At 37.4% G+C, this 14,894-nt stretch overlaps 1 protein-coding gene across 1 annotated transcript in view; it reads left to right on the top strand.

Moving 5' to 3' along the window:
- The window catches only part of LOC149239228 (nuclear/nucleolar GTPase 2-like), a 307,088-nt gene extending 292,664 nt beyond the window's left edge, over nucleotides 1–14,424 (top strand). The window contains exons 6-7 of the mRNA XM_089369804.1: nucleotides 13,351–13,408; nucleotides 13,547–14,424. Of these exons, the coding sequence (XP_089225930.1) occupies nucleotides 13,351–13,408; nucleotides 13,547–14,059 (571 nt within the window). The 3' untranslated portion in view covers nucleotides 14,060–14,424. The remainder of the gene's footprint in view (nucleotides 1–13,350; nucleotides 13,409–13,546) is intronic.
- Nucleotides 14,425–14,894: the final 470 nt, after the last annotated feature.

The following is a 14,894-nucleotide window of genomic DNA, read 5'->3' as shown; positions in this document are numbered from 1 at the left end:
TTCTTAATAAGAAGCTTGTGTATTTGAGAAACAAGCTTGGGTTGGTTGATATCTCCTCCCTAGTTGAGAGGGAGAGATAGGCACATCATTCTTGTCTTCACATTGTGAAGAAAGAATGGAGGATTGGGTAAACATATTATTTCCGATACTCTTTGAGGATGAGGTAGGGCATCCAATAGGTAAGAGTAGCCGAAGAGGAAATTCCTTGAGGATGTGTTAATCCAAGACAAGAATGGTTCTAAAAGGACATACCTTGTGAACATCCGGATGGGGTATGTGCCTTGAGAGACAATGATGATGGTGCATATAAGTCATTGTCTCCCCAACGTTGTGCTCTAATCTTGTGGAGAGATAGAGTTGTTAGTCAAGGCCTTGCTATATGACAATGTTGGTAGATGTGATGAGATGCAATGATAGAATCTGAAAAGATAGCTTATGAGATGGCTTACCAATCTGACTCTTCTTATGAGATCTTTTTAGTATGAGAATGTCCTTGTACCATTATGAAGATCTCCCTAGTTAAGAGGGAGTGTTGAAATATGTAACTAGGTTCAGTCTTCATATGTAGTCTTGATTCTTGTATATTGTAAAATGAAAAGAAAAATATTATTATTATTATTATTATTTATAAGCATGGGTTTCATGCTCAAGGTCAATTTATTTTAGGTCAAAGCACCCATTGAGTGCTTCTAGGTTTTGTCATAGAGTCATTGTCATATGTAAAAAACCCCGTTAGGCATCTTGTAACATGTCAAAAGGATTATTTTTGAGTGAAAAGTGTTGAGTTACCCCTCTAAGACCAAGTCGGCCTGGCAGTGGAGAATTCAACCTAATTAGGACAGTTCGTACTCCTAGAAGGGCTATATATAAGAGACCATTCGACCTGATTTGCTCACTCACTCATTCATTCATCAAGGAAGCGAAGGAGAAGAATAAGAAGGCAAGCAAAGGACAAATTTTCTTGTTTTTACACACTCTCTCACATGTGTGAGGGAAGACTAGGGTTTCTGTAGCATCAAGGCAGAAGTTTTCAAGTTGCGAGGGAGGGGTCGATATTGGTAGCAGAGAAGTCAAATTGGTCTCCTATAAGTCTTAGAAGAGGAAGCAACCCAAGTGAAGGAAGGAGGAAGCATTAGAAACCTTAAATTCTCCCACACACGCTAAAATTGCAGTTGTTACAGGGGCCAAAAATTTCAGAATTGAAGTTGTGAAAATTTCATCTACCACAGTAATTGGAAATTATTTTTTTAATTTTTAATTTATTTTTTGTCTTCTATGACAAATACCAAATAACTCACATTGATTTTCACAAATAAACTGCTGAAGAAAATAGTGCTAGAAACTGAGAAACTTCTAGCACCCACACAAAATAAAAATGACAATTATTTTTGGACATTGTCATCGGAAAAAACCCAACTTTGAAAATTCGGTGCAACAGATGAGGGTTTTATTATTATGCAGCAATGAATTTTGAGTACAATCTGGATGCCCAATTGGAAATCCAAATAGTAATAAAATCTGGGAAAAATTAGATAAGGGAATTACCCTTCTTCCACAAACAACCCCAACACAACTTCATAAATCTCGTCCTCTTGGACCCTCTGCGCAGTGCTTGCGCATGAACTCTAATGTCTAGCCTCAGAACTGCCTCTGATGAAGTCGTTCTGCCTATCTCTGTTGAGGAAATCACTTCTCTGGCACTCTAGAACATTTGTCCGGCCTCTGGAACTGAAAATGATTTCTCCTCCAGCGAAATTGAGTTGTTCTTCTGAAGCAACTGCGCAGTCATCATGCTGCTTCACTAGGAATAACTGAGCCTCCTTGCTGTTGCCTCTTTGAATCTAGAAAACTTCCTCCGAATCAATGTCTCTGGCCCTCACTATCTCTGCTTTGATCTCAGGCTCTCCGAAAACTGTTATTGTCTCTGGAAATCGATTTGCCAAGGAAATTGAACTGCTCAAGTGTGTTCTCCATCACCACATTGATCCCTTCCTAAATCTTCTGGTTGGGACTCCAACGACCAAGATTAAATCTTAATAGATGGCTCAGATCATTTATGGGTCAATCCGTGTGAGTTTCTAGATAATTCGCATTTTAACTTAATTAATTTTGATTAATTAACTAGTTTTCCTAAGTTTAGACTTAGGAAACATTAAAAAATAGGTTAATAATCTAATTATGTCATCTCTAGGTGGAATTTCCAGAAACGATTTCTGGGTTTTGCACGTCATGTATTCTATCCTCTCCACCAAATTTCGTGGCTAGAACACATCTAATGCTACAGAAACTAACCACAGTGAGGGTCAAAAATATGAAGCTGGGGATTGGAGATTCGGAGTTCTGCAATTGGAAGAGATTTGACTTGGTAAGAAGCAACACATTCTCCAGAAGGTTTGACTTGCTCTTGAAAGGGTCTTGGTCTTGGTCTAGAGGTCTTGGAATTCGTCATTTGAAGAATCTATAAGAAGAGAAGATATTTTTGTGGGTTTTCATTTCTAGGAGAAGTTTTGGCTCTGGCTAGCAGCTTACATCTTGTGTCTTTGTGTACTATTGATCTTCATGTTTTGGTAGTTGTTTGGTGATAAGAACAACTAATAATAAGAGAAGAAGAAGCTAATAATCAAGAAAAGTAAAAGAACATCACAAGCAATTATCATGTCTAAGAGAAATCACTTCTATTGTAGCCCTATTGATTTCCCAACAAAGGGAAGCAAGAAGGAAGCCTAAAATAGCTCTCTATCCCACATGTGCGAAGTTGCAGCAGTTACTGGCAGGTCGATGTTGCAACAGTTGTTGGAGGGCCGAAATTTGTTGTTGAATGTTGTTGAAGAAGGTTTGACTTGGTTTGACTTTGAGAAGGAAAGCTCATCAAGAAGGAAGGTTGACTTGGTCTTGGAAGGGTTTGACTCTTGGGTGTAAAGGTCTTGGAATTCATCATTTGAAGATTCTATAAGAAGAGAATAATTTCTTGTGGGTTTTTCTCTCTAGTAGAGGTTTTGGCCCTGGCTAGCAGCCTACATCTTTTGTCCATTTGTTCTATTGATCTTCATGTTTTGGTAGTTGTTTGATGATAAGAACACTATAATAATCAAGAGAAGAAGAAGAAGCTAATTATAAATACTACAAGTGGAATTAAAGAACGTCACAAGCAATTATCAAAGTAAAGAGAAATCACCCCTAATCTAGCTGTCGTAGATTTCTCAACAATATTTGCTATCTTGGGATTACATCTCAGCTCACTCGAAACCTTATTGAACATTATCCTTATGTGATGTTATTAATAGAATCCTTAGAGGGTATTTAGCCAAGGAATACTTGCATTATCCAATCCCTAAGATTTGTTGGGGAAGCCTCCCTGTGGGGATAACATCCAACCACAAAACATTAGGGAACAAGTGATATGGTGACAGTGGTGATTGATAGCATTATTGCTCTTAATCTAAAGTTCCTAGTGAGGTTTTGCTTTAAGGTGCTATATTTTGCGGCAACACTTGCATAACACAAGCCCAAGCAACCTCATGCATTTCACAAGAGTAATTTCTCAAGAACATACAAATGCTCTCTCTCTTCTTCATGTCTTCTCCTAGGGTATACATCACAAACCCTAAGTCTTGCTCCTTATAAGACTTCTCCAAGACATGAAGAATAGAGAGAATTTGTATGTTCTTGAGAAATTACCCTTGTGAAGTGCATGAGGTTGCTTGGGCTTGTGTTATGCAAGTGTTCTTCATGTCTTCTCCTAGGGTTTACATCATAAACCTTAAGTCCTGCTCCTTACAATACTTCTCCAAGACAATTACAAATATAGAATAAAGAGGACATTGATAGTGTTAATAAAAATACTTTTCCTCAGCTGATGGAGGCCAACATAAAGCATGGGCTTGGGTCAAGACAAGTAATCAACAAGGAAACTCCCTATGGAGCAGTATACAATACAACGATGACAAGTGTCATACTAGGTCTTTTTGTTAAAATTGGCAACTAGGGCCAAACTCCATGTGGGTCATCTTATTTATGGCAGTTGATATTTTTCTTGGATCCCTCTCATCGAGAGGTGTAGCATTGATCTAAAGATCATCCGATTCCGATAAGTATTCACGGAGTTATGAATTTATTTGTGTTATAAGACAATTCGTCAAGTTCGGCCAGCAACCAAATAAACCCCACATGTGCTCAACTTTTTAGTATAAAAGGAGATGACTTGAGACTGATTTTACACACACACTTCTATCTTGATTTCTCTCCACTTGTCTTGGGTTTTAGTGGAAGAGAAATCTTGGAGTGGAAGCCCTAGACGTTGGAGGAAAAGAGGTTGCCCTAGATGCAGATGGAAGGCAACCCTATCACTAGATAGCAGCAAGAATGGACAACAACAAGGTATGTTAAGATGCATGGGACAGCAAGCATAGTGTTGCTAACATGTATGGGACAACAACAAGGTATGTTAAGATGCATGGGACAACAAGCATAGTGCTGCTAAGATGTATGGGACAGCAACAAGGTATGTTAAGATGCATGGAAAAACAAGCATAATGCTGCTAAGACACATGGACAACAACAAGGTATGCTTAGACATATGGGACAATTGCTAGGTATGGCAAGGCTAATTGGGATAGCAGTTGTGACATGGCAGAAGGCACATGGTACAATAGCGAGCATGGTATAACAGCTAGCATGGACAACATGGATAGAAACAACAAGAATGGTATTGCAAGCACATGAGACATGTTGTATGACAACATGGTTCAACAATGGCACATGGGACAACAGTGCAACATTAGGTGCAACAGTCATGAGGTCCATTGTTGTGATGATGGGTGCAACATGGTGCAGCACAGTGAGGTGCAACATGATGACGAGATGCAGCATGATGATAGGTGAAGGAGTCACCTTGGAGAATCAGTTGAAGCAGCATGTCTTCAACTGATCTCATGTATCATCTTCTTAGAGATGATCTATGCTCTTATCTAGATAAGTCAAAGTGTTGACTTCTACTGTAAATGTACTATCTCTCTCTCTCTCTATTGAACTATTGAAGAACATATAGGAAGAATTGATCAAGGGTTTCCCCACATCAGGGTTTGTCCTTGGCTAGCGCCACATCTTGTGTCCTCTTGTCTTGGCTTGTCTTTTGTGATTTATGTTTATGTTCTATCTGCAGTTTACTTTAATGCTGATGTGATTGCTAATCTGGAAAAGATATTGAGCTAACTGTGAAAATTGAAATAAATTGCTCTAAGCATAGAACATACCTAAAATTAACACTTTTACAAGCTCTCATGGTGGTATGTCCTTCGAGCATGATTCTCATTGGGTTCAATGCCCCTTTTCCAAGATGGTTCACTATCTAGCAAGCAAGGATGACAAGTGTCATACGAGGCCTTTTACAAGATCTCAAGATGGTGTGCCCTCCAAGCATGATTTTGTTTGGGTTCAATGCCCCTCCTTCAAGATGGCATGCTATCCAACAAGTTGTTAGTCTAATGCTCCCTTTTCCATCATTGCTTGTTGTCCAAATCTTGTTCCCAATGCTTCTCAACATGTGTATCAATTTGGTTACTATGCTCTAGTGCTTCTCCTTAGCAAAATGTATAACTCCAGAACTAAACTCTATGACATATGGTCCTCCAACCAAGCATGATCAAGTGTCGAACCTCCAAGGTGTATATCACATGGCCCCAATCTCTTAGGACTAAGTGCCTAGTACCCCTCCTTGGACTTATTTTCTACTCCTAATCAAGCAATTGACTCGCCAAATTGTGTGCACTTAGTGGGTTAGTCATCATGTTGAGTAGGATAACAATATCCTGGGGAAGGGTGCTTTGCTAATGCTCTAACCACGGTAAAGCATCCACCTAAGTTAAGTTGTCCATTGAAGCATCACCAAGGGAGTAGGAGACCTAGTGCTCTCTTAGCTAGGTGAAAACACTTATGGAGTTATCCTGAAAGCTAACACTTGTGCCCAATGCTCTTCAACATGTGTACCATGGTAGTTAGTAGTTATTTTCTTCAATGCTTCTACTCAACATATGTGTTCAAGTCCACAACCAACCTCCATGAAGTATGCTCCTCGACCCAAAATCCTGTACTGGAGTATCCAACCTCTAAGGTGTTTGTCGCAAGGTCCCATGCTCTTAGGGCTAAGGGCTCTCTTTCAAGTGTCTAACACTCATTCTCTTAGGAGGGTACCTCTAGTAATCAAGCAAGCAACTCCCTTATTGTCTACACCCACTAGGTTTAGTCATCATGCCACATAAGATAACAAGCAATTAGGTAAGTGCGCTATGCATGCACTCTATCCATGGTTCACTCAATTGAGCCACCTGTATGGCCATCAAGCATCACCAAGGGAGTAAGAGGCCTAATGCTCTCTTAGTTGTGTGATACCACTTTCGGAGTAATCCCGAAAGCTTACAAGTGAGATTGTTGTGAAATTGTCACCTCAAATACCAAGTCAATTTTGTTGGCACACCAAGTGAACATATAGCATTCTCTAGAACTCAATGGTAGAGAGGTCCATCTAGGCAGCAAAACATACCATGACCCAACTTCTCTGGTTAACCATCTATCAAGAGCTTCCTTTTTTCGTCATTGGATGTTAGGAATGATGCAGAATTTGGGATTAGTTCCAGTTGGAGGCATTCCACCCTGCTCGCCCACCTCTTCCACAGGAGACAACAACAGCATGAGGTGTTGAAACTTGAGGGCCCCTCCCAATTTTCCTTATGCATGACATTTCTCTTCTTGGCCCTAGGGTTGTGTATTCTCATCAGTGAGATGATTCTTGTTGTGACATTGTAATTTTATATGCTTTGGATTTTGGATTTAGATTATAGATTAGATGTGTGTTTGTCTTACTTTTCTAAGATTTGTCCTTGCGCTCCCACTTTATATTGACATATATGTACTTTGCAGTCCCATTGGCTTTTTTATGGTCATTTGTTGGACATCAGTAAACTGATCTTATCTCATTGTATCGAGTCTTTCTATATATATTGCTCTGTAGCATGGGTACCCATACTCATGGTTGGTACCCAAAAACAGGGATGTTCTTGCCACTTATGCCCAAATGGGTTCAAAATGTCCCCGAGGATGCCAAGGATGTCCTCATTCTTACCCCCATGAATCTCAGGATGTTCCCACCTAACATGCCCTTTTATCCTATGCCCAAGTCCTATATCTCTGCATCTTCCCCATCTGTATTCATTTCTGTTATATTTACAATCTGTCATATGAATGATCTGCCATATGTTAACTTTGTGCAGTGCAGTTTCCTCCTTGGGCAGTTACCATCCTGCTATTATTATGGTGCTATTTTAGTCTTGTCATAAGTTCTTTTCTATTAAAATTGTGCTGATGGCCTTGTGCATTTTCCATTTGTGCTGGCTGTAATATACACACACATAGACTACATGTATTAGTCAGACCCTGAACCAGTGTACCTAGTTATTCAGAGACTCGTATTAGGTACACTGTATTCAAACTCGACCTAGTGGGTGCAGACAATGGGGAAGTTGTTTGCCTCTTCCTGCAATTTCTTGGAGCTCCCTTCACTTGGGTCATGATTTTGAGTTCAGCTAAATGATGGAAGGGGTTATCATATCATTTTTTATTTATACAATGTAATTTCAATGATTTTAATGGGGTCATTTCTCAAACTTGGTATATCATGGTGATCTCTCTTTGCGCTGTCTATTCAGAGAATCAGAGATATGGGGCCGATTTCTTAAAATGTGGTGGAGCTTCTATCCTCATGAGTTGTTTTTTCAACCTTCTCATGTTTTTTTTTTCACCTTGTCCAATATATGTCTTCATGTGGTCGATGTCCACTTCAAGAAGAATCCGCATAGCAGTCTAGGGGAAGATCCCATGAGGAAGATGTCTTATAGGGAATAAAGTTGTCACTTGGTGGCAAATGTATTGGTTTTGCAACCTAGGTAAAGGAAAGTCGTCCCACTCTTGGAGATTCTTGTACACACATAACCACCTTCCTATTATTATATTCTTTTATTGACTTCTCACTTCAGGTGGTTATAAGCTATAAATATTATTAAATTGTTTTGCTTGGAGGGGAAAGTGGACCTAAACTACTTTGACTATTTTTTGGAAATTAGTTGAGAAGGTTGTTAGCTTATTGGTTATTCTTGGAAAGAAGTTGCAACTAATTCCTATTTTATTCATTTTTTATTAAGTTGTTAGAATTAAGAAAAATTCTTCCGGATTAATCACATAAATGATTTAGGGTCGACGCGTAAACCTTAGTAGGGGTTCGAAACACGTCGACCCTAAATCATTGACGTGATTTATCTGGAAGAATTTTTCTTAAATTATGAATCACAAAAGCCTCCATTTTGAGTAGTTAGAATTAATTAGAGGAGATAACATTATTTTTATTTTTGTTGAATATTTTATTGGAGGATCTTGAGACGTCAATGAACTTGTAGCTACTTTTAATAAGCAAGTGGTTGAGAGTATTATTTTATTGTATTCGTTGTAGAGATAAGTGTATCTAGGAAAATAAATCATTTTTTCATTGTATGAAGAGTTAGAGTTCAAATCTATGTAAGGATTTGTCCACTCCATTTGTATGTAACTAGAATTGGAACCAATAATAAATGGAAGAATTTCTGATCAAGCTAGCTCCAAGCTTTGGAGGATTTGGGCTCTTATATGTGTGAGTTGTGGTGTTGTTTATATGTAATTTTTATTCGTGGATATATGTTATAGGGCACCATTTGGACGTTATATTGCAGGATTTTGAATGCCAAATGTAACATAGGGCCATAGAAAAGCACCATTCTATTGGAAGAGTAAACACATTAAAATGCTTTAAAATGTTTTAAAAACCTTTTAAAAATGCTTTTTAAAATGTTTAAAATGATTTAAACAGTGGTATAGTTAACTCGTATCCTATAGGCTTTGGTCATCTACCTTCAGAGATCACAAGATTACACATTCTATGTCACTTGATTAGGTGTGTTCGTATACAGTCTTGGGATAAGGGACCACTTTATAGTTGCTTTGAGTTGTGTATCTAGATGGACACTCTCCCCCATAACCTTGTATGATTTTAACCACCAAAACTTAAAGGTACAATTAATCACATCTTTGATTGTTTGTTGACCTTAAGTCTGTTGTTGAACCAAGTCAAGGAGTTTAGAACATTTCAACATGGCTGCATATGAGACCTTGGCTTTCCCTCTTGAAATTACCTAACTCCATAGCCCAAGTAGATGAGGCACTGGTCTCCGTTTCACTCATCACCCCAAACCCATTTCACTTTTCTTGTCCATTTCATTGTTGCAAGGTTCCCTTTACTTGCACTCATTACTATACGAAGTGAGCTTAGTAAAGCCGTAGGGATACCCCACTTGACTAGGAACCCTTTCCTAAGTCTTAGAGGAGAGTTGGTGAGGTGACAGTTGTCAATCTCATAAGTTCGACAGGCTAGCATTTTATTTTTAGGACTTTAAGCTAAAGGTGTTAGTTTTTGTGGTAACAAGTCCCATATTTACTAGGTTTTGCACCAAATATCTTTTTTTTTGGGAAGAAGGGAGGGGGGGGGTGGGGGAGCCGGGGGCTTTAATATCCACTTATACAAGGTTTATTACTAATTTATCAGGATATGGATCTGTCACATTTTTGAAAAGCTAGAATCTGGTCACGGTGGGGAAACAATGAGTACAAAAGATATAAATATTTGCATCACACGGTTAGAACTATAACTGATAACCAAAAAAAGGAGTTCACATGCATGTTACTATCAGCCATCTATGTACCATAACTGATAGTCACATAAGCATCTTTCATAATTTGTAAATCTATAAATCTGCAAAGTCAATGTGGTTTGCAGTAATCGTTCCAACATATTATATATATCATTGGTCCCTCCTTTTCAGAATGGCCCTTCAAGGTAGAAGCAAAGTTGGATATTAACTTTATATAGTAAAGAATTGCAAACCCTCTAAACTGTAGGCTGAGTTAGGTGCTAGCTTTTACAGGTCTAGGCTGTAGCTTGCACTATATACAACTTGAGTGGCCCTACTGGTTAAGAACATGTCTTTCCTTGTAAGAGGTTACAGGTTCAAATCCAGAGGGGTCAGAGTATGTACACCTCTGTAGACTTTAGCAGTCACATTGCTGTGCAGAGGCAGGTCCCTTGCCTCACAAACAAGAGGTTCTCATACACCAATTTGGTGTTTGGCTTGGCCATGACCTTAAAATTAAATGATTATTATTATTAAATATGAACTAAGCATTGAACAGTACCCTAAAGGATAAAGCCTAACAGTCTAACTCTAACAAAGAACACTAATGTCAATGCAAAAGCTTACAAGTCTAAGGAGTAACACTAGTCTAAAGGCTAGCAGTAACAACACTAACATGAACCTAACAATCTTAACATGAGCACAAGCTAAAGTCTAACTGTAGTCTAACAGTAACAACACTAATTAGTAACAGTCTAACAGTAGTGGCAGTACAACCAAGAAGAACAGAGAACAAACTGACATGGAAACGAGCTGAGAATTCATGAACCAAAAGATATATTCAACAGTAATGGCTTACCTGTTGGCTGTAATGAAATTTTCTCTAAAAAATAAAACTAAGGTCAAGGCTAAAGCCTAACAGTTTAGAGAGTAACACTAATCTAAAGGCTAACAGTGAGTTACATCACTAACGTGAACCTAGCAATCTTAACATGAGCACTAACCTAAAGGCTAACTGTCTAACAGTAACAAAACTGACTAGTAACAATGCAACAGTAGCAGAAATAGAACCAAGAAGAACAGAGAACAAACTCACATGGAAACGAGTTAATAATTTATGAATTAAAAGATAAATTTGAACAGTAATGGTTTACCTGTAGACTGTAATGAAATTTGAAGTCCTGAAGCAATTGCTTTTGCCCCAATTCCCAGGTCCAAAGCCTAAGCAATAGATTAAGGTATCCACTATGTCACTATCCAACTATCAATGTCTGACCTCCAAGCAATAGATTTTTATTGTTTTCTTATGTGAATAAGTCGGAGTGTTCATTTTATAGAGAGAAAATGTGAGGTTTTCAACAAATAAAAAAGCTTTTTTGTTGGAACCAAGGTCAAACATGTTTGGATCTGTTTCTGTTTTTGGGGATGCGTTTCAGAATTTTAGGGATCTGTGTCAGTTTTTGGGGTCTGTTTATGCATTTTTGGGATCTGTTTCAGAGCTGGGTTGGATCTGGATCCAATCTGGGAATCTGCAGATGTCTCCACAGATGCAGCATCAGTGAGGTGCAGATCCAGTGACTTAGGTTTGTTCATTTAAGAATTGATACATTTTTAGATGTATTATAATCCTGTGTTTTAGAACTTTTCTTTAAATTTGTAATATTTTTAAATATTTGTGATATATTTTGCCGTCCCATTCCACTCTCCCGAAAATTTTGGGGGTACCTTCTAACCCTTCCCTAAACCTGCCCCCCAATCCCTGAAGCATTGTCCAACATAGCTTTTAAATATCTTGATTTAGATGAAACTTCTTTGATACATTTGACATCGAATTTGAATATCTATCATAATACAGTAGTGTACTAATACAGTGAAGTTGGAACTGCTATCATGGCACGTATGGATCTGAATAGTGGTATTCTTGTAACCACTACAAACCTCTGTGGTACAGAATGCAACCATATATAAAGCGCTTGCATTGATTATTGATTTGTACATAACCTCAAGCAATAGAAAGACCATACAAGTAAAAAATAAAAAATTAAAAAATTAATCCCCTTTGGGTGGCTAATGTGTTAGAAACTAAATAGTAAAGCTAGCCTTTTGTAGGATCTAGCAGATCGTGGGGTTCAATTGGCCACATCATGCTGTGTAAATAGTTTTACTCATGTGCTATAGTCAAGGTAATGTTAAATAGCACCAGCACTTGCTGTTAGAAGAGTACAAAAGGATTGTGTTTTTGAATTTAAGAAGAGTAGTAATTTTGTAATGCCAAAGTTATGGTGGTCCAAGGGTTTATGGGTGGATATTTCTCTTTATATTTTTTCTGAAAATGATGTTTCTTTTGTGGTTTGGTGATTCTTAAATTGTAGTTCTCTGTTTTCTAGCCCTTACATTTGCATTCATTACTTGTGTGTTTCCCTTTTAGGTAATAGTATAGTTTAAACATAATATCATCTCTAGATATGAGATGAAATTTGAATGTTCATTGAGCACTGTCTATAGGTTTAAGCTAGCCTTTCTAGGCCCTAGCAGATTGTGGATTTCAATTAGCCACAACATGCTATGTAAATAGTTTTACCCATGTGCTAGAGTCGGGGTAATGTTAAATAGCAGTAGCACAAGTTCTTGCAGTTGGAAAAGTACAAAAAGATCATGGATTTTTGAATTAATGAAAAGTAGCAATTTTGTAAAGCCAAATTTATGGTGGCCCAAGGGTTTATGAATAGATATTTCTCTTCATTTTTTTCTGAAAAATGATGGTTCTTTTGCATTTTGGTAATTCTTAAGTTTTAGTTTTTGTCTGGCCTTTACATTTGCACTTATTACTTGTGGGTATTCCCTTTTTAGGTAATCTTGCAGTTTAAACTTAATATCATCTCTAGATATGGGAAAAAAATTGAATGTTCATTGAGCACTGTCTATACGTTTGTGTATGTTTCATTATCTTGTTTTCAATCTGATTCTGGATTATTCTATTGACAATTCCATGCACTTATTACTTGTGGGGCTTTCCTGTTAGGTAATGGCACAGTTTAAACTTAATAATAAATATCGTCTCCAGCTATGAGAAAAAATTTATATGTTCATTGAGCAGTGTCGCTACGTTTGTGAATGTTTCATTATCTTGTTTCAACCTGATTCTATGATTCTAGTGACAATTCCACATGAGTTCTTAAAGAACTTGATGGAAAATTGCTTTATTTTATCTGAACATGTTTCCTACTTGTCAGGGTTGGACACCAAAATTTTGAATCGATGGTCCTATAAGTTGTAGTCTTGATTATTCCCATGTACAATATCTATATGCAACATAATTGTAAAATCCTGTCCACACACACTGTTGTGGAAAGAAGGTATAGAACAATGCAGAAGAGCCTAAATTTGCCTCATCTGTAATTGATGGTTGCCCCCATGTACAATGTCCATATGCAACATAATCGTGAAATCCTTCCCACATATACATTCACCTATTGTGAAAAAGAGGTATACAACAGTTCTGAAGAGCCTAAATTTCCCTCATCTTTAGTCGATGGTTTAGTTCTATACTTTATGTATGGAGGAAATCACTTGATGCCATTTCAATTAGATTTCAAAAGCTACGTTCTCGTAAAACAAATGTCTGTTTGCATTTGATCTACAGGACAGATGACAATGACTTCCTCTGTCAATTGTGCAAGATATCAGGCAAGCTTTTGAAGGTAGACTCGTTCAATTGAAGTCCTGCTGTTAATTCAAATTTTGAGCATTCTTTACATTGTCTTTTCTGACCTAGAGCTCAAGCACTATATAGTTAGTTGGCTTAAAATGACCTCTGTTTTTCTTGATTCTTCTTTAAGGGTGGAGAACCTGACCTAATGACAGCTGCAAAGATGGTTCTTCATGATTGGCAGAGGGGCCGCATTCCTTTCTTTGTCCCTCCTCCTGAAGCAGATGATAGTAAATTTATCAAGGTTTCAGGTGAAGCCCATCCTGGGAATGATGATACAGAAAACTTAACTGAGGGAAAGGAAAACAATGAAATAGCCAAGGCTATAGCAAATGTTGTTGCTAATCAGCAGTTGAGAAATGTTCCAGTGCAGAAGAGCTTCTTTAGTCATGAAGATGAAAGGAGGGAGGATAATAAAGATCATGACATTGCTTCACATGATGAAACGAATATAAATAATACAAATGATGATGTTAGAGCAACACAGGAGAGCCCAAGGGATTTGACAGATCATGGTGGTGATGATGATGATGACGATGATGATGATGAGCAGGCTCTTACATGGGAAGCTGTATTAGAAAGTGTTAAAGCTAGTATGGGTGTCAACAGCTCATCAGTAAAATTATCCGAGAGTGATCAGTAAAAGAAAGATTTTTGTGCTTCTACAGAAAGTTGGTTGAAGCTATGCAATTTATTTTGTACTTTGTATCTTGAGATAATGTGTTTGTAGCCTGTTATTTGAAAAACATAGTAAAATCAGGTACAGTGCAGAGATAGATTTAACTTTAAGGTATTTTAGTGGCTAAAATTTTCTGTAAGTTTTAAGCTTTATAAATGACCCAGTTTTGACTGATATGGAGTGAAATGTTGGAATAGTATTGCGGCCCGTGATGAAATTTACGAGGATGAAAGTTAGAAGACAATAGCAGGAGTTACCAGCTATTATTACATAATACAAACAATGAAGTTCATCTCAATTTTTATTTATTTATTTAATATTTGACTTCACATATAGTATGTTATTGGAGATTGTGATTTGTTGTTGCAAAGAGTACACTTGTTTGTCAAACTGCATTTTATTTCAGAAATGCTAAAACTGATTAAAATAAAAAGGTTCAATAACCCACCAGGTAAGCTATAGCACCAAACCTTTCTTTAATCTTTTCCATTTCTTAGTATTAGCTAAAAAATTCAATGGAGGTTTTTTTCTTGTGCATCAAATAGATTCTGTTATTGGATAAATGAATCATAGATTCTGTATCAATAAGAAAAACTCTATAAAGTTAGTAATTTCAGTTTTTATTTGCTACTGTAATTTCTTTTCTGGGAAAATTCCCTTCTTGTAATCACCATTTTCAGAAGCTTAATAGAAACCAAGTTTGCTGGTTTTCCCCACATTGGGGTTTCCAGGTTAAAATTGTGTCACACTGTTTATGTATAATTCGTTACATTGTTGTTTTCGTTTCTGCTGTGCATGC

Source organism: Pinus tabuliformis, chromosome 8 (assembly GCF_031772625.1).
Source record: "Pinus tabuliformis cultivar Carrire ecotype Pingquan chromosome 8, CPIR1, whole genome shotgun sequence".
Taxonomy (NCBI): domain Eukaryota; kingdom Viridiplantae; phylum Streptophyta; class Pinopsida; order Pinales; family Pinaceae; genus Pinus; species Pinus tabuliformis.
This window is presented reverse-complemented; position numbering and strand designations above follow the sequence as displayed.